We start from the raw sequence: 22,258 nt of genomic DNA, 5'->3' as shown, positions 1-22,258 counted from the left end.
TTAAAAATAAAATCTTTAAAAAGATGTAACTCTAAATGTATTAAGTGAAAGACTCCTTAAGTAATGATGGACTCCTTAGCACCGTTCTCCTAATCTGCCCCCAGATTACTGGTAGCCAGCATTGTATCCTTCAGGAAGGTGATTAGAGAACTCCCTCCTGGAGAACCAGAAAAATGACAAAAATGTGTGATTATATTTGTAACTATATAATCCCAAATCTTGTCATTTTAACCACTTCTAAGTGTACAGTTGAATGGTAATGCTACGTAATATTACATTGGCAATGCTGTGCAGTTGTCATCACTATTTTCAGAAGTTTTCATCACCTCAGAGACTCTAACCATTTACCATAACTCCCCATGTCCTTTTCCCTCTTAACCACTAATCCTTCTTTCTATGTATTTACTATATCTTGCTTTCTTATACAGCACTGCTAAGAAGTGCAGGTAAGTTTTATTCTGTAAAATATCTTTATAATATATGGTATTTTGCTATCATTATCTGTAGTGTCTGTCAATGTTAATCTATTGCTGCATAACGAATTACCTCAAAACCCAGTGTCTTCAAACAACAGTTTGTCTTCAAACTATTCTTCAAATAGTCATATATTATTTATTATGGTTTCTGTGGGTAAGGAATTCAACCTAGGCTTATGGAGATGATGTATGTGCCTCTGCTCCATGATGACTAGGGCCTTTAATGGAGGACCCCAAGTCTGAGATCTGGAAACATCTCAAGGCTCATGCACTCACATGTCTGGCAATTGATGATGTCTGTAACCTAGGGGCCTGCTTGGAGTTGTCAACTTGAACATCCACACATGGTTTCTCCATGCGGCCTGGGCTTCCCCACAACATGGTGGCTAGACTCCAAACACAAGCAACCCAAGACATAAAATGGATTCAGCAACCAAGTGGAAGCCATAGAAGTCACACATGCTGTCACCTTCACTGTATTCTGTTGATCAAGACAGTTACAAAGTCCCACCCAGGTTCAAGGGAGAAAAACACAGACCCCACCTCTAAATGTAGGTGTGTCATTGTCACACTGTGAGAAGAACATGTCAAATAGAATAAGAATGGGTGTGGCCGTCTTTGGAAATGCAGTGTGTGTCTACTATAGTACCTCCAGCTGGAATTCTCTAAAACGGACTCTAATTTTCCTTTACTGCTAGCTAATCAATTGTGGTGATATGCATTCTACTTTCTCTAATGAGGAGGTTGAGATTTACACATAGAAAAGAAGATGAAAAACAAGATAATGATGGAGCTTTTCTTAGAAAAGAGAAATATATTTCTTGAAAACAAGATAATTATTAAGATGTGTCTACTAAAGAAGCAGTTCTAATTACTAGCTTTAATTCTATTTGAAAAAAAAATGCTCCCTAATCAAAAAAAAAAACCACTTTAATATGAAAAACACTGTTTATGAACATTGTATTTATAGTTTGGTTAAGAAAACATTTTTGTAGGTTCTTGATTGACTTGAAATACTTAAATATACAATTCTCCTTTCCCAACTTGAAGTATTTTAATACATAGTTCTCTGGTCCCTGACATACCTCTAGAGCAGATAGTTTATGAAGTATAGTTTTATTACATAAATTCCATAGCCACGTTACCTAACATCTCTAAACCTTTAGTGTCCTCATCTAAAATGTAGGAAGAATATTAGTACCTGTCTCACAGAGCTGGCATGAGGATCAAATGAGTTAATATATGTTAAGTGCTAGGCACATTGTAAGTGCTAAAAAAAAGTTAGACACAGAAAGTCTATAGATTTGTTCATGTTATTCTACATATATGTATATATGAAGAGTCAGCGTAATTGAATTCATTTCCAACAAGGTGTTCAAAAGAGAAAGGAATATGGTTATTGAAAATAGTTGGTTCAACTGTTTTATTTAGGAAAAACATATTAGATTGCTTCTTAATTTGCTGTTTGTTTTTCCCAGTTTGAAAAAGAAAAACAGCATGATATTCGATCATTCTTTTCACCAAAACCTAAGAAAAGGCAGTTGGTGACCTCCTGCGATGAATTGGGGATATTCCAGGAGAAAAATACTGTCGTTTTGGCAAACCCTGGAAAAATAGCCACGAGACATATCATGGATTATGAAAGCAATTTTGAGCCTGAAGGTAAAAGATTAAAGTTGGTTACCGCCAATGACCACCACAGTGCCCCAGAGGAGAAGCCATCCTGGCTCAGGCAAACCACGGCTCCTGCCCAGGCAACCACCCCACCTCTTCCTGGAAAGGGCTGGCCGTGTGGCCTCTGCACCTATATCAATAACTCCACGTTACCGTATTGTGAAATGTGTGAGAATCCTCGAGGCGGTGCTGGTGAGTAGATGGAGTGTGGCCCTGGAGGGGGCTGGTGGTGTTGTCTTCACCTAGCCAGTGTTTTTAGAGGCAACTGCTGTATCGGGTTAGTGTGACTCGGCACTGACTTCAGCTTTTAAGCTGGAGTAAGAACTTTATACAGTGAAGACTGAATTTATCCCCTTGTGGAACATGCAAAACTTCCAGGTCTGTCAAGAATGTATATCCCAGAGCGTCTGTGACATGGCATTAATTTGGCACAAATGGACATTTCTCATTAATGCCAGCAGGATGTGAATTCAATGGGCAGGAATTTAAGCTCGGTTGCTATGGCAGCAAATATGCCTTATAGTCATAGACCTGCTGTTTTCTTTCTCCTGTAGATAATACTTGTTTTAAAAGAAATTACAGATTGTTTTTGTTTAAATAGCAAAATAATCCGGTGTAGCTTCTTTGCCTACTATGATATATATGGTGTCCTGTTTCATGCATGACAAATCATAAAAATTCCTCTACAGATCTTCTTTTAAGAACCAATTTGTAGGTTTTATGAGTTTATTCTTTTCCAAGTCCTGCTATTTTAAAAGTAGAAATTATAAACATACCTCAGAATATGTTTTTATAGCATGATATGCCTTTTTCTGATGTTTTGTTTTTGAAATGATTATTAATACTGAGGCTGTCTTAAGAAAAAAGATCATTAGTATTTCTTTGGTTTCCAGTGTTAGAGACCATGTTCATGGTAACTCAAAATGCCAAGTTGACAGTTTTGGAAACTGCAAGGAGTTGTTTTATCAGCAGTGATCATTGTACACATCTCCTTTTCCATCATAGGTGAATTCTTTAGAGAAGTGACATGAACCAAGAGTTAGCTGACACACAGGCAGTACTGCAGATCCCGCCTGCCTTTCTTGCTTTTTCTGCATCTTAGTTTTAATCTGAAAGAAAATGTAATCAGTAGCTGAGTCTTTCCTCTTTCAATTCTGGGTGTTCCTACAAAAATGACAAGTCTGCCATCTGGGTGGTTATATTTGTAACGTCAACACCTGTTGTCTATGAACTAAATTGGAACCACAAGCTTATTCCATATAATCTCTGTCACAATCTGCATTATCTCATTCAATTTCCAACTACTCTAGGCCATAAAAATAAAGTATCTCATGACTACAGAATAATGTCAGTTCACATTAAGTATAAGTTGAGTGATTTAGCAACGAAAATCACAGTTTAATAGGGTTTTATATTCTGATTTTTCTTTGTGATACCAAGATCAACAGTGAAAGTTTCAAGACCCATGGTTTAATAAGATAACTCTCAAGGAACCTAAAGAAACTCCTTTTGTGACTGTTAAAGTCTGAAGTACAGAAGTACATATTCTAAGTAACAGTGATACTACTGTATATAAAAGTTGTAATTATTAGATTAGTATTACTATACTTGGCATAATGATTTCTAACCTTGATGTGGAAGGACCCCCAAAAGTACTGAAAGGCAGAATTCTAATTGATGTAAATTTTTTTTTTTTTGAGAGAATGACCGTGAGTGAGCGAGGTGCAGAGAGAAAGGGAAGGAGAGAGAATCCCCCAAGGGGCACAGAAAGAGGGAGAGAGAGAGAAAGGGAAAGAGTGTGGAGTCTGAAGTGGGGCTTGAGCTCATGAAATGTGAGATTATGACCTGAGCTAAGTTGGATGCTTAACCAGCTGCACCACTCAGGTGCCCCGAATTCATCTACATTTTTTAATCAGCGTTTGCCATACAACGCTTTGAGGAAATGGTGGAATCCAAAAAACTAAAGGAGCAATATTAGGAAATTACAGTCCTATAAAGGTTGCTAATTCAGTCTCCATTACATTTGGTAAATTTTGGCAATAGTATATATTGAACACTAATATTTGTCAATAAGTAACACTTTTCTTCTGCTTTTTTTTTTTTAAAGTAATCCCTATGCCCAACGTGGGGCTTGAACTCACAACCCTAAGATCTAGAATCGCATGCTGTACTGAGCCAGCCAGGTGCCCCTCTTGTGCTTTGTTTTTAACATCCATAGCTTATACTTGACATCTTACAGCTCATAGGCCCATACTTCTTTCTCTCACTTGAACTGTAGCTTGTACACATGCCTATGTAACATCTGCACCCTGGGTGTCTTACAGGTTCTTCAAGGTTAATATTTCCAAGGTGGAATTCTTGATTCACCACCACCACACCTAACACCTAAATCTTCTCTTCCCTCATCATCCTTACATGATGCAGCATCCTTGATTCCTCTCTCTCCTCCCACACTCGATTTGTCAAGTTTTGCTGGCATAACTTCTAAAGTGTATCTTGATTCTGGCCACTTTTTCTTTATTGCTACCATCCTACTGGAAGCCACCATTTTCTCTCCCAGACCTCAGTGGCATCCCTGCTAGATTCCCCGTGGCCCTTCAGTACACAGCAGCCAGAGTGATCCTTTAAAAACCCAGATGGTTATATTCCTTTGCCTAAAACCCTTACTGGCTTCATTTCTATCTGACACTTCAAATGGAATCTCTAGGAAGCAAGGACCTGTCTATCTCATTCCTCACTGTCTGTCCAGAACGTAGAGTTGTACTTGGCATTTAGTGAGTCCCAATAAATGTCTCCAGAGAATGAACAAATATTGTTCACTTTCTTTCTTTTTATAAGACCTAGCTATGACTTTTTAAAAACTGGTCTTAGAGTAAATAACGATTGTATCTAAATTTATGTGTAAGTTGTTTGATTTTCATAATTCTACAAATAGATAGCCTTGGCGATACCCAGGATACAGATGAAAATGGGAAAGGTGATCCTCAGAAAGACACATACAACAAAGCTGGGACTAGTTCTGACTGTGAAAAACAAGGCCTTACACCCTCAGAACCTAAACCGTTGGCTGAGAGCAAGGAAGAAATAGCGAAAATTGAGAGAGAGGACGGACTCACACCGCAGCCAGGTGATGGTAAGTCTCATTTCCATTTCCAGTGTTCTCACTTAGAGAATACTGTGAGTAGATTTGTGACTACTACCATGTTGCAGAGTCTTTGTATTCCCATTTATATTAAAGATACAGCCATTTGGAACCAATCCTTAAACAGCAGATGGCTGGAGGAACAGAGCTATGGGCACTCAGATACGACACAGAAAGCAAAGCCAACCTGTCGCTTCACATGCTGCCCCCAGCCCGTGGCCCAGCCTCATCCGAGCCAGGCCCGTCCACGCAAGAGGCAGTGGTTCTGGTATTTAGGAGGTTCTTTGGACAAAACAGTAAAGATTGACAGATTATTAACAGCCACTTGACAGATAATGATCATTTGCACATGAAATTTCTTTTAAATGTCTACAATTCATTGGTATATTTTAAATGTAGGGTTTTGGTTTTTTTTTTTTAAGAAAATGTTTTTAAGGCACATAATGTCAAGACAGTATGACTCATGACTACACTTGGAGCCAGCCATGTAGTGTTTGGATTTATTTACTTTTTGGTTGCTTCCACTCATTACGTAGAGCTATGATGGTTGGCACCTACCAGCCCGTATGTCAGACATCACTATCTTTACGGGCCGGCTGGCCAGAGTTTGTGGGTACTTTGGGGTTCTTTTCTTTTTTTTTTAGTAGGAACATTTTGTTGTTTTTGTTTGTTTGCTTGCTTATTTATTTACTTTGAGAGAGAAAGAGAAAACCTAAGCGGGGGAGGAGCAGAGAGGGAGGGAGAGAGAGAGAATCCCAAGCAGGCCCCATACCCAGTGCAAGCCTGACACAGGGCTCAGTCTCATGAAATGTGAGATCAGGACCTGAGCCCAAATCAAGAGTCAGATGCTTAACCAACCGAGACACCCAGGTGCCCCTGGGGTTGCTAATCGGTTAGTGACCATAGTAACCCACAGATTGAGGTTCTCATTATAACAACCCCAAAGCAACTGGGAATGGACAGTTGAACTATTTCTTCTAAATCAGTTCCTGTTAAACACAGATACAATTCAGAATCAGATTCATAGCTTAAAAATGAAAAGTTCATTTAAGAATTTCTGAGCTCAGGGCATCCTCCTGTCTTCTTCCCTCAGCCTTCCTTCCCTCTGATTCCTCAGGGTCTTCTCAGAGAATATCTTGGGATGGCCCCTGGTTTAGGTGTGTTAATTTTAACAGTCTTTAGGTGTGGTCTGAGGCAGGGCATTCTTTCATAACTCTGGTTTCCTTCTTTCCTTCCAGCACGTCTTGCCTCAAGTGCTGATGATGTTCTTGTTGTAGGACAGCCTGTGGCTCACTGGACTAAACATCAGACCCAGAACAAACAACTGGCAATTGTTATCACCTCCTGGGCCATGAGTCTCTTCATCTGTGGCAGGGATATTCTGGCTTGTTAGTTGTAAATTGGTCCATTGATGAAGGCATATGTTAGCTCTACTTACACATACCTTTCAGAAATCACTAGCTAGACCTTTTGAAAGTCTGCCAGTGAAAATTCCACTGGCCTCATCTACTCCAGACAATGCCGGCTTTTTCCCCATACCTGCCCCCTTCCTTTTGTTTTGTTTTGGGTTTTTTTTTTTTTTTGACTTATCAGATCACTGGGCTGAGAATTTCATACAAGCAATAAGCTTCACATCTCCCTGCTAACATGGATTTCCATGAAAAACAAACAGAAGAAAAAGGAGGCACACTATGTTGAAGTGTTCATTCAATCCACATAAGCTCTTAGAACTGGAGTGGTATGTGCTTTGCGGGGACTGAGGTTTTGTTCTAACTGGAACTCCAGGGATCTGGAAGGATGGCTGGGTCTTCACAAGATGTGTCCTCTATAGTCCCAAGCCATTAAATTACATTTCAGGGAAACAATGAAAAGAGAAAGACGTTCCCCCATGTAGCCTCTGGTTACCAAGAATATCAGCTGATTCAGAATCAATCCTCTAATACTTTTTATCAAAGAATGACTTCTGATCTTTAAACATGAATGCATTAGCCATGGTTCTTCAAAAGATCTGAAGGCAGTGATTATACATTGCACTTGTTTTATGTACATTAAGAAAGAAAATCTAATTAACTATGACTTAATATCTTAATGATAGCCCAGACCAGGTCATAGCTCCCTCTGTTGCTTTGCTATTTCTTTCATTTGCCCTGAGGGATGTGGCGGTTTCTCCTGCCTTCATTTGCTGTGCTTGGCAGGTGATAGGCAGCCCTTTTGCACATTGCAGTATCCAGATGTGAGAGAGTGCCCGCTATCTGCAGGGATCTCCTTTTCTGAAGTCCCATAAAGCACTGGCTTACTCATTTGCAAGAATATAAAAAATGTTGGCTGTTCCTCCAGTGATACATATTTACTTCCTTAAATATCAAATTTATTCTCTCCTGCTTTATATCTAAAATTTTTTTCATATACATGATAGCTTCTCATTTCAATACCAAATCAGAGAGAAGCATTTTGAAAACCTTTTAGAAGTAATTAAACTCAACTCATGTAGTAACAACAAGGCACTTGACTCAAGCGTGGTGTTGAAGTAACAACACCACAGTAGTCACGACTAAGCCCGTGCGTGCTTGGGCCTTGTCAGCTACTTCACATCTGCCACCTGGCCAGCAATGATTGTAAAATGCCACACTTATTGGCCTGTAAGATGTGCCAGTTTCAGAGATGTTAATGTGTGGGAAGAATTCATGAAATACAGTAATACTCCAAGTTTGTAAAGTAACCAGTGCCTTGAGTAGAAAAATTAAAATATGATGACATTGCCAAGCAGAATGACAAAGCATAGACTTCCAGATCTGGGGAAACACTTTAAAAGATCACTGAGGTCGGGGCGCCTGGGTGGCGCAGTCGGTTAAGCGTCCGACTTCAGCCAGGTCACAATCTCACGGTCCTCCGTGAGTTCGAGCCCCGCGTCAGGCTCTGGGCTGATGGCTCAGAGCCTGGAGCCTGTTTCCGATTCTGTGTCTCCCTCTCTCTCTGCCCCTCTCCTGTTCATGCTCTGTCTCTCTCTGTCCCAAAAATAAATAAACGTTGAAAAAAAAATTAAAAAAAAAAATAAATAAAAGGTCACTGAGGGAAAAATAAAATAAAATTAATGATAATAATAATAATAATAATAATAATAAAAGTCATTTAGGAACTGTGGCAGAGGTTAAGGGCACAGGCTCCGTAGCCACATGACTGGCCGTAAGTCCTCTTACTGGCGGTATGACCTTGGGCAAGTTAATGTGCCTCAGTTTTCTCCTCTGTAAAATGCACTACTTATTTCTGAGAGGTGTTAAGATATATAGTTAGAACAATGCCTGGCACATTGTAAGGACTTGATAAGTGTTAACTATAATTATTTAGATCCATTTTGATAACCCTGTTCTACAGAATATATTGGTCAGTGAGACCCAGAAGTGATAAATAAAAGGAGATTATCAGAAAAAGAGCTCATGCACATTCATCTTCTTTTGTGAATGTGAAGCACCGGGCCGTAGAGAATCTGGCATGCAGGTGGCCTCTCACAAAGCTGAATTGCTGTCAAACCAAAATGGTGCTCCTTCTGTCTCAAAACCGCTCTAGCAAAATGTCTAGATTCTAGACTTCTTAAGACTAATAACAACTCTTGGTGGCAGGAAATTCTCCCTCATACCTAACTCCTGTCTTCTCAGCTAATTGTGGATTTGTTTCTCTCTTGTGGGGTCATTAGCAAAAGTACAAAGCAACTGGTTCCCATATAGGCCAGTATGGTCTTAGATGGCCTATCATGGTATTTTTATTTCAAGCCCAGACATGTGTCCTTTGTAAAATATGATGATATATTTTATATAGCTCTTCCATTCTAACCCACAGAAGATTAAAATAAGCTATTTTGGATAGAGAGGAGGTAAGCCTTCAGGTTCTTTTTTATCTTCTTTATTAGAACAGTTGAAGATCCCAGACAGTTTGCCAGTGTACGATACCTTAATGTTCTGTGCAAGTAAGAATACTGACCGGATTCACCTCTATACTAAGGTAAGCATCATGGGGATTCTACAGCTTAAAACGTACAGAAGCCTTCCTTTTTTTCATTTTTCAGTGGATACATTTACTGTTATTAACAATGAGATAGGCATCGAGTTCTTTTCCTCGTTAAAGCTAATTCGAAAATTTCTTTGTTAAATCTAAAGACAGTGAAAGGCAAAACAGCATAGTAGTTAAAAGCACAGACTTCAGGGCTGAATTGCCTCAAATCACATCTGTTACTGAGTATGGGATCTTGAACACATTACTTAACTACTCTGTGCCTCAGTTTTTGCAACTGGAAAACATGGAAAGGAGTTGTTACAAGGGTAACATAAGCTAATTCCTATAAATCACTTAGCGCTGTGCCTAGCCATAAGGAACTCTCAGTAAGAGTTAGCTGCTAGGTTTGGTACACACACACACACACACGCACGCACGCACACCACCTCTACACAAGGGCATACTATGCAGCCATAGAAAAGAATGAGATCTTGCCATTTGCAACAACATGGATGGACCTAGAGCATGTAATGCTAAGTGAAATAAGTCAGAGAAAGAGATACCGCATGATTTCATTTACATGTGGAATCTTAAAAAACAAAACAAAGGAAAAAACAAAGCAAAAACAGACCCATAAATCAGAGAACAAACTGGTGGTTGCCTGAGGGGAGAAGGATGGGGGATGGCAAAGTGGGTGAAGAGGACTGGGAGGTACAGGCTTCCAGCTATGGAATGAATAAGTCACAGGGATGGAAGGTATAGCACAGGGAATACAGTCACTATGACTGTAGTGATAGTGCTGTGTGGTGACAGACACTAGCTGCACTTGTGGTGAACACAGCATACTAGATCTTAGCCAAAAGGGCAGGAAGTGATTGGTGAGCACAGCATGATGTATAGACTTGTCAAATCACCATGTTGCACACCTGAAATTGATGTAACATCGTGTGTCAACTATACTTCAAAAGAGACAAAGTTCTGTCCTTCACAAATCATTTGTAGCAGCAGCAGCATCTTTGCAGAAGCCGGGCTCTGCCTATCTATGTTGAGTAGATTCTAGGAAGCTTTAAAAATATGATTGCTCTGATTCATGCCATGCCCTAGGTTAGTGGTACTCAAGCTTTTCAGTCTCAGGACCTCTTTGTACTTTTAAAAGTTGTCAAGAACCCCAAGGAGCTTTTGTTTATGTGGGTTATATCCATTGACATTTACTACACTTGAAATTAGAGTGGAAACACTTAAAATATTTATTAATTAAGGGTAGTAATAATAAACCCATTATTGATATTCATGTCAATAGCTTATTTTTATGAAACATCATTATATTTTCTGAAACAAAGATAACATTTAGTGAGGAGAGTTGGCATTGTTTTACATTTTTAGCAGTTTCTCTAGGGTCTTAATAGAAGACATTGGGATTCTCATCTCTGCCTATCCTGGGGAAACTTCACCATACATTTGTGACAGAATGGGGGTGAAAAGGGCAAATATTGTTTTACTGTTCTTATGAAGACAGTTTGCCTTTGTGGATACCCTGAAGTGATCTCAGGGTCCCTGTGAGAATCTTTTGCTTAGGTAAACTAGTGTGAGTATTTGAGGAAATACTTGCTGAGATTATGAATACTTCTGTTTGGTCTACAATATCAAATTTCTAACCATTTAAGTATAATAAAATAATAGTTGTACCTTTCTCAATTCATGGGCCAGCCTATCAAAAGAATGCCTTTTTCAAGATTACTTAGGTTACAGGTTTTATACTAAACCCAATAGATATACAGAGATGGCAGGCCGTGTAACAATCTCCAGTGCTAAGTAATAATTAGAAGGGATTGCTAGAATATTAGGAGATGAGTAGGATCGTGAATGCCAGAAGCTTCACGCAACCTCTGTCGTGGGACCACAGCCAAGAGAGAGACACCAGGAATGAAGCCACGGAGTGAATAGGGCTCCTCTTTAAGGCTTGGACCCCTGCCCACCATGTGGAACCTCTGAGCGTGGAGGGAGCACCTAAGCACCCCCTGCTCCTCTGGAGGCAAGTCCCAGTGACTGAGGCCCCTTCGCCCCGGTGTGGGGAGAGCTCCTGGCCATGCTTCTCAGACCATCACACGAGGATAACACAGAACTGGTCCCCAGAAGGGATGGAAGGTCAAGAAACCAAAAGGCAGACACCAGGCAGAATAAAACACTGGAATTCAGAAGCCCTTAAACTCCTTAAACTTTATGTTCTGTACAGTGGAAACTCTGCATCATGGATCACCTGATCAGTGTTTTTCCCCTCTTTGGGTGGAGACAGGAGAGAAACTGCAAAGTCCTGCAGTGACAGCCTCGCTGACCTTCTTCTGTCTCCAGCACCCACCCTGTGTCACATGGGCCACCTCACCTTTTGACATCTCTCTTAATAGTCTCGAGTGCATGTTTATGACTGTGCTACATGCCTATATGTCCCTTTACCATAAAATATTATTCAAGTAATCTCCTAAACATGAGACACTAAGCAGAGGGAACATTAACAGGTCTTTTCACAGCTATAAGGTGAGCTGAGGTGAATCTGGAGGTAGGAATCTGGATTAAAACCCTAGCGCACTTGGGGCGCCTGGGTGGCGCAGTCGGTTAAGCGTCCGACTTCAGCCAGGTCACGATCTCGCAGTCCGTGAGTTCGAGCCCCGCGTCAGGCTCTGGGCTGATGGCTCAGAGCCTGGAGCCTGTTTCCGATTCTGTGTCTCCCTCTCTCTCTGCCCCTCCCCCGTTCATGCTCTGTCTCTCTCTGTCCCAAAAATAAATAAACGTTGAAAAAAAAATTAAAAAAAAAAAAAAAAAAAAAACAACCCTAGCGCACTGCCTAAAAGCACACCTCTTAAAAGGAAGATCAGTAACGGATGTTTAGCATCCTATGTTGTAGTAACAGCATCCCTCTACAGAGCTGTGGGTTTTGGCCAGAACCCCAAGTCTAATTCAGAGTTCAGAGTTACCATTACATGTCTAAACTTTGAATCAGTGTGTTAAGTACTTTTTGTGTGTTTTTTCCAAAGTGATTGTGGAAACTATAACTTTTTAGCTGAGAGAATTGGAATAGGAGTCGAGCTGTTGTTGATACAATAGATTTTCATATGCAGGGGTTTTTCTTCCCCTTTTTAAAAGAAATACTCATGTTTAAACCTCATGTTTAACTGACTAAGCCCTCTCCATGGTATTTTTTACCCTTAGAGAGAAAGCAGTGGAGGCATTCAGAGGGCACTGGAGAGCCCGGCCCTTCTCTCCACTCAGCATGCTTGTGGGGAGCTGTGTGTGGGTGGAATCTTGTCAGAACGCCCCCCCCCCCCAGTTTATCTTTTAGGAGACAGGGAATATTGTGCCATCATATAATTCTTTGCTTTTAAAATAATCAGCAGTGCCTACAGACAAAATGGACTAATCATGCCTTCCTAATCTATAATCAGGATGGAAACCAGATGAACTGTAACTTCATTCCTTTGGATATAAAATTAGACCTTTGGGAAGATTTACCAGCAAGCTTTCAGCTGAAACACAATCGCTCCCTGGTAAGAATAGTCCTCTGCATTTGTTTTCAGTTAAAATGTATTGAGTACTGTAAGACCATTCTGAGTTTCACGAAAGCACCTTGTGGCCTGTCACAGAGCCAGATCACACTGGGCACGTTGTCATCGGTCCAGGCACTGCCTCTGAATTACCCTGGTGCTAAGAAGAAATGTGAAATCGGTTTCCTGAGTGAGCGATCACACCTAGGCTTGCTGTTTCTGTGGATAGAGTCATCCTCACATTGTTGGATTTCTCCTTCACAGGATTAGCAACTGTTATATATCTATATCTGACAGAGTCTCCATTTATCTCTGACAGTTCTAACAATGACAAATTCTGAAAGCAGGGATGGTGCCGTGGTGGGTGACTCCTGCTTCGTTTGAAGCACCAGCATACAGCTGTAAGTCAAGCACCTGCTCAGGAGGCCTTAATTCTGATCTGTGGCCGATTTATCTTCAGTGCTTGGAAGGATCAGCACGTGCAGGGGCTGACAGCATGCAGTGTGCCACTTTTTAGGAGAAAATAGTGATTCTGTGTTTGCCCTTTGAGTGGAAATCAAACATTCCCTGTGGGTCCACTGCACTTGACTTAAAGGAAAAGGTAGCAGTGAGTTATTTTCTTTGGTATCATTTCATCCTGGTTCTCAGATTCACAAAAAGTGGCCAGTTACATATAAATGACTAATAAGTAAGATTAATAGTGACCCTGGTAAAAAATGTTCCAGATTTATTGGTGGCTGTTTTCCTGTAATAACTTAGGTAGTTGGGTAACAAGGCAGTTCTCAGATGTTGCACTGAAACCTGCCACCACTGTAAGACCCCCGCTCCCACGACCAGCTCTGCCTCGGCCACTGCTGGGTTTGTGCTTCTGACAGCCGGGCCCCTTTCGGTCGCACTGGGCACATTATTGCCGTTGGTCCCTATGTGCATTAAGGACATACGCTGGGGCATCCTGAAATGTGTCTTTAGGGAGCCTTTGGGTTGAAAGAGAACTGGCCATCAGTATTTTACAATAAAGATAGGAAGACGGCATCAATCTGAAGAAAGCCTTAAATTGTGACATTCAGAAGCCTATTTGGAGGATATAATAAAACCTCAGTTTTCTAATGTTGTAAGTGGCTTTACTTTCAAAGGAAGATGCCTGGTGAGCCATTAGAGCTTTTCATTATCTCATTTTCTGCCAGATTTTGAGGTTTGTTCGAGAATGGAGTAGTCTGACTGCCATGAAGCAAAAGATAATCAGGAAAAGTGGGCAGCTGTTCTGTAGCCCAATTCTTGCTTTGGAGGAGATCACAAAGCAACAAACCAAACAAAACAGTACTAAAAGGTATGCGTTGTCTTTTTTATTTTGTATTATATATTTTGTCACGGTTACTTCTACAGGGGGGTCTGACACATTTTATGTAACCACTCATGAAATCCTGATGAGTTAAGAGAAAATTATACATAAAACAGTAGCTTATTTTATAGGAATAGAATTAGATGTTTTGTGAATCTGATCAAATCTGCTCAAAAAGATCAGGTTTGTAGGATATTGGTCACCATGAGTCCCACTCATCAGGAGAGAGGCCAGAGTCACAGGCCAGTGTGTCCTGTGGCCCATTAAGCCTGGGACACTATTGAACAACAGAAAGACATCCCCTGGTAGAAGAGGGCACCGGTCTGGGTGCCGTGCGGCAAGGAAGCTGCTTCTGATTGACGCACCTCCGCCCAAAGGGGGGTGGGGGGCAAAGTAAAAGGAAAGGTTTAGTGTCTCATGTCTGTGTAATTATTTTGCCCTTTATCATTACAGGTTTCTTTCTAATCTCTGTACACTTACTTTCTTGGCATCAGAATCCTCTCTGCCCCACTCAGGTATCCCCTTGTGTGAGCTCAGTCCCCACCACCTGTAGACTCTTCCCTCGGTGTGGAGGAATGATTCTCGGTCAAGGGTTCTGTTGCCCAGCTCCCGTGTGGGAAGAGATCTCAGAGCCCCTCACCAAGCAGCCACATGGCAGAAGCCCCTGTAGCTCTTGCCATCTCCATACACCTATAATCTGCCTTCATCCTCACATCTCATCAGTTACCGTCTATAGCCTTTTCCATGCACACAGGTGAAAAACATCCATCCATGATATGTGAGAGGGTGCAGTTAGTCAAACAACTTGTAACTCTATACAGTGAAAATTCTCTTCAGCTGTTTCCAAATGTGGCCTATGGCATATTCATAGGTGAGAATAAGGAGTGGTATTTGTGATAAATTATGAAGGGGAAAAATAAGTATAACAAAGAATGGAGACACAGCTATATGTAATTGCTGTTCGGACATAGAAGGTGTCTGCAAGGGTATCATAGAAACCCTTACCAGAGTTTTCTCTAAGACAGTAGTTCTTAGCTGGGGGCAGTTTTACCCCCCAGGGTGGCAGTGTTAGGAAGCATTTTACTTTGTTAGGATTAGGGGATACAAATGGGGAGAATCTAGAGGCTGGAGGCCTGGGACACTGCTAAGTAACCTACAGTGAACAGAACTGCACTTAAACAATTATCTGTTTCAAAATGTCATTAGTGCCCTTGTTGAGGGATCTTGCTCTAGACCATATGATAGGGGATTTGTGGAGATGATAGGGACTTTATACTTTATGCCTGGATCACAAACTACTATGACTAAAAGCTAAGCAGGAACCATATATGAACAAATGAGATCAAGCGTAAAACCAGAAAAGGTTGAGGTAGGATGTAGAAGTATAGCAAATCGGAAAGTGCATAACCCATTTAAAGTCATTCAAATTCAGATTAAAAAATAAAATGCTGCAGGGGCACCTGGGGGGGGGGCTCATTCGGTTAAGTGTCCGACTTTGGCTCGGGTCATGATCTCGCGTTTGGTGAGTTCGAGCCCTGCGTTGTCGGGCTCTGTGCTGACAGCTCAGAACCTGGAGCCTGCTTCGGATTCTGTGTCTCCCTCTCTCTCTCTCTGGCCCTCCCCCCGTTCATGCTCTGTCTCTCTCTGTCTCAAAAATAAATAAACGTTAAAAAAATAATACAAGAAAAGAAAAGAAAAAAAAGAAAAGAAAAAATAAAATAAAATAAAATAAAATAAAATGCTGTATTAGTCGATTAAGGTCCTTTGACTAGTTCGATTTGTCCATGAGCTGCCAGTTTCAGACTCACCTAAACTCTTCTGTACTGCTTAAATTGTTCCCACAAATGTGTATTACTTTATATAAAAAATACATTTAAAATACATGTGTGCATTGATAATATATATATACACACACATGCACACACCCCTCATACAGATACCCACTCAGTATGTAACAAAAAGCATGATGCCTGCTACTTTTCTCAGAACTTCTTGTGGTCCTCTCCATATTCTCATTGTCATAGCCACCATCTTAGTTGAAGTATTGGTCTTCTCTTCACATTACCATAGTTTCCTTCTTAACTGAATTTACAACCCATTCCAGCCATTTCTAGACATGTCGCATTGTTTCCTCTCCATCAGACATGGATGGCCACTTAAAGAACTACCTGAGAAAGCCAATCAGGTATAAAAGCAAAAGTCATGAAATCAATACAAACCAAAGTCAGACACATGGTATTATCTATAACATTTTATATAGATGATACAGTAAAGTTAAAACTTGTGTTAAGCAGCATGGTCAGTAATCGGATTTGTGTTTTTAAGAGCTTGCTCTGGCAGCATTTGAGAGATGAGATCAGAAGAGCAGACTTGCAAGCTCCTGAGTGGCTCAGTCACTTGAGCGTCCGACTTCGGCTTAGGTCATGATCTCATGGTTGGTGGTTTGAGCCCCACATCGGTTCTGTGCTGACAGCTCAGAGCCTGGAGCCTCTTCAGATTCTGTGTCTCCCTTTCTCTCTGCCCCTCCCCCACTTGCACTCTGCCTCTCTCTGCCTCTCAAAAATGAATAAACGTTTAAAAAAAAAAAAAGAGCAGACCTGAGGAGCACCTAGGTGGCTCAGTCAGTTAAGCATCTGACTTCAGCTCAGGTCTTGATCCCATGATTCGTGAGTTTGAGCCCTGCATTGGGCTCTCTAATGTCAGCACAGAGCCTGGTTCAGATCCTGTCTTCTCTCTCTCTCTCTCTCTCTCTCTCTCTCTGTCTCTCAAAAATAAACTTTTTTTTCTTTTAAAGAGCAGGCTTGAAGTGGGGAGACAAGGTACATTATTTTTCTATCGTTGCCTTAACAAATTACCACAAACTTAGCAGCTGAAAGCAACAGACATGTATTGTCTCACAGTCCTGTAAGTCAGAAATCTGAGATGGCTCTACTGTTCTGGAATCTGTTCTGGAATTTGTAAGACTGAATTCAAGGTGTCGGCTGGATGGACTCTTAACTGATAGTCTGGGAAGACTCCATTTCCATGTTCATTTGGGTTGTTGACAGAATTTAGTTCCTTGTGATTATAGAACTTGGATTTTCTTGCTAGCTGGAAGGGTGGTGGGGGGGGGCATCCTTAGCTTCTAGAGGCTTCTTTCTAGTTGTAACACATGGGTTCTACATCTCAAGGCCAGCAGTGGTATGTCAAATCCTTCTCATGCTTGGGATTGCTTCCTTTCTTAAGGTCAGCTGATGAGTAACCTTAATTATATCTGCAAAGTCCCTTTACAACATTACCTAGATGAGTGATGGACTGAATACCAGAGACAAGAATCCTAGAGAAAGGTTGTTAAAGATACTGCCTTCCACACAAGTTAAAAGACTACTATGGTAGAGCTAGGGGGAAAGATGAAGGCTTTTTTTTTAAGATCTTATTTTTAAGTAATCTCTACACCCAACATGGGGCTCAAACTTACAGTCCCGAGAGTTGCATTCTCTACTGACTGAGCCAGCCTGGCACCCCTGAACACTTTTATTAAGACAGGAACAATGGGAATGGAGGAAGGAGGATGAAGAGAGGTGTTAGGAGGTAGATCTAGACACTTTGGTCACTGATCAGAGAGAGGAAGAGAGGGAAGACTTCAGGGAAATGGACTTTGCAGAGCCATGAAAATGAAGCCTGTGCACCTGCAGAGGAGTGCACTTTGGGCAAGCTTGCCGGTTCTTGTGGAGAACCCCAGCAAGTCTCAGTGACTTGGAGGAACTGTCTCTCTCTGAAAGCAAGTGTCAAAGATGGGGCTGCACAGCAGCACTGATCGGAAATCTGTATGAGGAGCAGGTAGACACTGGATGCCTTGACCTCCCCCTGTCCTACCAGTTTACTTTCTAGAGAAACTGAACCAGAGACACACCAGCCTTGGAAACACCAAGCTTAGTGGAGATAAAGGGAGAGGCATTATATTGAAAACCGGCACTCCCCAGACCCCTTTCTTCACTTCTAGAATTCTAGGAGGCATATTTTACTTCCTAGCAGAAAATTAGATGATTCTTCTATGAAAAAATGGAATGGCCTTAGAATAAAGACAAATAGATACTGATTTTAAGCAGTGGCCATATCTCCAGCCAGATTATCCTGCATTGACTTCCACCAGTGCACAGGACCCATCCAAGCTCAGAGTTTACACTTAGCTTTTGAATAGCTCAGTCTTAATTGTGAATGAAGCCAAGACCACCAGCCACTGCTTCTGAGTTCCCATTTGTCAGAGGTAGGCCTGCCTTTCTGGGAGCCGTGTTAGGTTTAGGATGCCACCTATTTATTTTGACCCCCAAAGCAGGTCAGCAACCCAGAACCCAGCACCGTTTTCACTGTTGAGGGCCACTTCCCAACATACTTCTATTGCAAAACTTGCCATCCGCCACTGCCATCCCCATCTGGGAATTACTAATTAGTAGACAACGTTCGCCTTTCTCTGTTTTTCAAAACTGAGATTTACCATAATCCTTTTGAGAGGTGGTATACTGACATCAACTTCCTAGCAAACCTCAGTGGAAAATTAAATGTTGGTAACTCACAACTATGTTTGAAAAGCTGCCAACTTCCTGCTTTGGGGTTGATTGATCTATTTCTTGTGGTTTCCAGAATTTTGTGCTTAAATCTCTTGTAGGAAAGGTTATTTTTAGTTCTTAAATCTCTGAATAGATTTCTCAGCATCTTTTAAATTTACTGAATTAGGATTCTAAGCTTTTAAACATTGAATAATACCTGAGGCAAGGCTTAATATCCCCTTGCCCCTCAAAGCTAGGAAGTGTTTGAGTTCATTAGAATCCACTGAAATACTTTAGTGAAAGTGCTTTTGTCAAGGAGATAAAATGGTTGAAGAATTGGGGGATGGAGGAACCTGGGAAGTTTCAAAACCAAAAGGGCAAGTTAGAGAATTCTAAAAGAATTCACTTTGGTTCTTTTTTCTTTTGCTTTAAAAACAACACACCAGTAGAAATGGAAATATATGAAAAGAGAGTCACTCTTACTTTTAATAGGAGAAATGTAAATTTAAAGCCAAAATGAGATAAGTATCACCATTAGCAGAGATGTTTTTAATGGACATATTTGTTGGTGGGGTTTTGGGATGATGGTGGGGTTTGGAGCTGATGGCCAAGAAAGAATTCTTGAAGACGTCTTTGATGCAAAAAAAGACTTTTGGTGGGGCTCCTGGGTGGCTCAGTCAGTTGAGCGTCCGACTTCGGCTCAGGTCATGATCTCGCGGTTTGTGGGTTCGAGCCCCGCCTCGGACCCTGTGCTGACAGCTCAGAGCCTGGAGCCTGTTTCAGAATCTTTGTCCCCCTCTCTCTCCATCCCACCCCTGCTTATGCTCTGTCTCTCTCTGTCTTTCAAAAATGAATAAACATAAACAAATTAAAAAAAAAAGACTTTTGGTGCAAAAAGGTGACAGGGCCTGTGGGCACAAAGAGCTGCACTGGGGTTGTGACGGGCAACTCATTATATACCCCCAGGTTGGGAGGGGGTTATAGACAATGTAAGACTCCAAGGAATTTTGGAGGCAAGGTTTACAGGACCTTTAGGGGTGAACTGCAATTATGAAAATGCCATTTATTACTGTTTAGTAAAGCCTCAGTCATGAGACCCTTCAGATGTATATCAGGGGCCATAAGCTTGGAGTATGATTGCCAGCGTGTATCTTGGGGGAGTTGAGATAAAGGAAGTTTCTGAAGGAATTTTTTATATGTTAAAGTAGACTTACAGGATCCTGGGGGCAGGATAATGTTAGGCCTAGATTCCCTTTTGCCCCTAGCAAAGTGTCATCACTGAGGCAGCTGAGCCCCTAGAGGGACTCTGCCTATTTCAAGGACTTGTAGACAGTAAGGGAATTTAATTTTTCATTTGGCTTTGTTTCCCACATTGCCATGGCAAGCACATAAACCCCTTGATCTAATATCACCCCTAATATCTTGAGGAGGGTGATATTAGAGCTTTTCTTGCAGTTTACTAAGTTATCCGTAAACTGAAGGAGGCTCCTGTCCTGCATGACTGTGACCTCTGTCTGTCAACCATTTGCTCTTTCCTTTCCCCTATTCTTGGGCAGCCAGCAGTGTCCGAGGAACATCACACATATCCCACCAGGCGGGGGGTGGGGCGTTGCTGTTAGTCTGTACTTTGCCCTCAGCTTGCCCCACACTCCCTCATCATTGTGCTAGTATAAGTGTGAGGAAACAGGCACTTTCCTGCATTGACAGTGGACCTGTATATTGATTGGTACAAACCCAAAGGAGAGAGCAATGTGTCAAAATCTGTCCCCATTTAAAGCACCCAAGACCTTTGACCCAGCAATTCTGCTTCTGAGAACTTATTCTACATGTATGTAATGTGTAGGGATATTATAACATTGTGATAACAGAGACTAGAACAACCTAAATGCCATTAATCAGAAGGTGGTTAGACATATTATATTGTTTATTCAAATAATGCAGTAACATGCAGTCATCAGAGAAATAGGGCAACCCTTGTGTACTGATATGGAAAGAGCTTGGAGATATATGTGTAGGCAAAAAAAGCAAGATAAAGGTTAGTGTGCTACCATTTGTTTTTAAAAGTAAAAAGCATAATGAGGACTGCTAATGAGTACAGGTTTCTTCTGGGGGTGATGAAATGTTCTGGAATTAGTGGTGCTGGTTGGACAACCTTGTAAGTATACTAAAATGAACTGAATTGTACACTTTAAAATGGTAACTTTTATGGTATGTGAGTTATATGTCAATAAAAATACAGAGATCATAAAAGGTATAACCTATGCGCAGAAAAAAAAAAATCTCTCCAAAAGAAATTGGTCACAGAGATAGCTTTGGGGGATGAGATGGGACTGGAAGGTAAACTTACTCTTCACCATAAGCACCATTGCATGCCTTTTGAGTTTTGATATATGTGCAGGTATCATCTAGTCAAAACATTAATAGCTTATAAAAACAAGAAAATCTGTTGATTTTTAAATCTACTTTAACATAAAAGCAAATTTCTAAGATTTTACCTAATATTGCGCCATTCCATTGTGATTTAACTTTTATTGTCAAGTTAGCAAACTAGGAAGTACTTGGAAATATGAAGAAATTCATGTTCAAACTAATTAAAAAGGAAAAAAAAAACTACAAAAGTGTAAACTACCAGAGAAAGTGGGCCATGCTAATTAGAAGGAATTAATTGGGTAATTGCATTTTACCTACTTAAATTCCCCCGTCACCTTTAATTGGAATAACTTTCCTCTTTACTTCCAGTCCCTAAACCATTGTGTGGTATTGATAGTGTTGTGTAATAAGGTTCTGAATCCCACATCAAGAGTGGCTTTATTTCAGTGGAAGATTCCATAAACTCTGTATGGCTGACAATAATGGAAACAACCTTGGGATTATAGAAGTTGTTATTGAACCTGGTTAACTAAAAAGAGAATCTCTTTACCCGAGTATGCTGATACACCATTATAAATGATTGAGGTGATTTGAGGGACCTTGAAGAAAAGGCCAAAAGGGAGGTAAAAATGCAGTGAGAGATTATCCGCACAGTTCAACAAGGTATTTACTCAAGGATGTCAGTTGTGCATGTATTTGATCACTTTTTATTCCTACACCCACTCCTCTTATCCCCTAAGTGAAAATTGGTCCAAAGGATATTGAGTGACTCTGAATGTCTTAGAAAAATAAATCTTAAGAAACTAATTTGGAACAGAGGTGTCTTTCCCACACGTGGAGACCAATGTTAGGATAGAAAATTCTATGCCCTAATTTTAGTATTAGCACAATAAAGACCCCATCTTGCTTTTTCTCCTATTGCTTTTACAAAGAGTAATGTGATCATGAAATAGAGAAACTCAGAAGAGAGAGGAAATCTACTCACCATGTAATTGTTTTAGATACATCACCAAAGAAGATGTTGCTGTAGCCTCACTGGACAAGGTCAAGAATGATGGGGGCCATGTTCGTCTGATCACAAAGGAGTCCAGGCCACAGGACCCTTCTACAAAGTAAGGTTTCATTGACTAATAGGACATAATAGTACCGTGTATACTCCTTTAAATTTGTGTATGCATATTTGTAATAATACTTTACCCTGATGTGGC

At 40.8% G+C, this 22,258-nt stretch overlaps 1 protein-coding gene across 1 annotated transcript in view; it reads left to right on the top strand.

Moving 5' to 3' along the window:
• ZRANB3 (zinc finger RANBP2-type containing 3) overlaps nucleotides 1-22,258 on the top strand; it is a 302,090-nt gene that overhangs the window by 272,667 nt on the left and 7,165 nt on the right. The window contains 6 exon segments of the mRNA XM_032594393.1: nucleotides 1,955-2,342; nucleotides 5,086-5,283; nucleotides 9,197-9,288; nucleotides 12,717-12,818; nucleotides 14,000-14,142; nucleotides 22,052-22,162. Coding sequence (XP_032450284.1) covers nucleotides 1,955-2,342; nucleotides 5,086-5,283; nucleotides 9,197-9,288; nucleotides 12,717-12,818; nucleotides 14,000-14,142; nucleotides 22,052-22,162 — 1,034 coding nt within the window.

Source organism: Lynx canadensis, chromosome C1 (genome assembly GCF_007474595.2).
Source record: "Lynx canadensis isolate LIC74 chromosome C1, mLynCan4.pri.v2, whole genome shotgun sequence".
In the NCBI taxonomy this organism is placed as follows: Eukaryota; Metazoa; Chordata; class Mammalia; order Carnivora; family Felidae; genus Lynx; species Lynx canadensis.
Note: the sequence above shows the minus strand (reverse complement) of the source record. Positions and strands in the feature narration are given on the sequence as shown.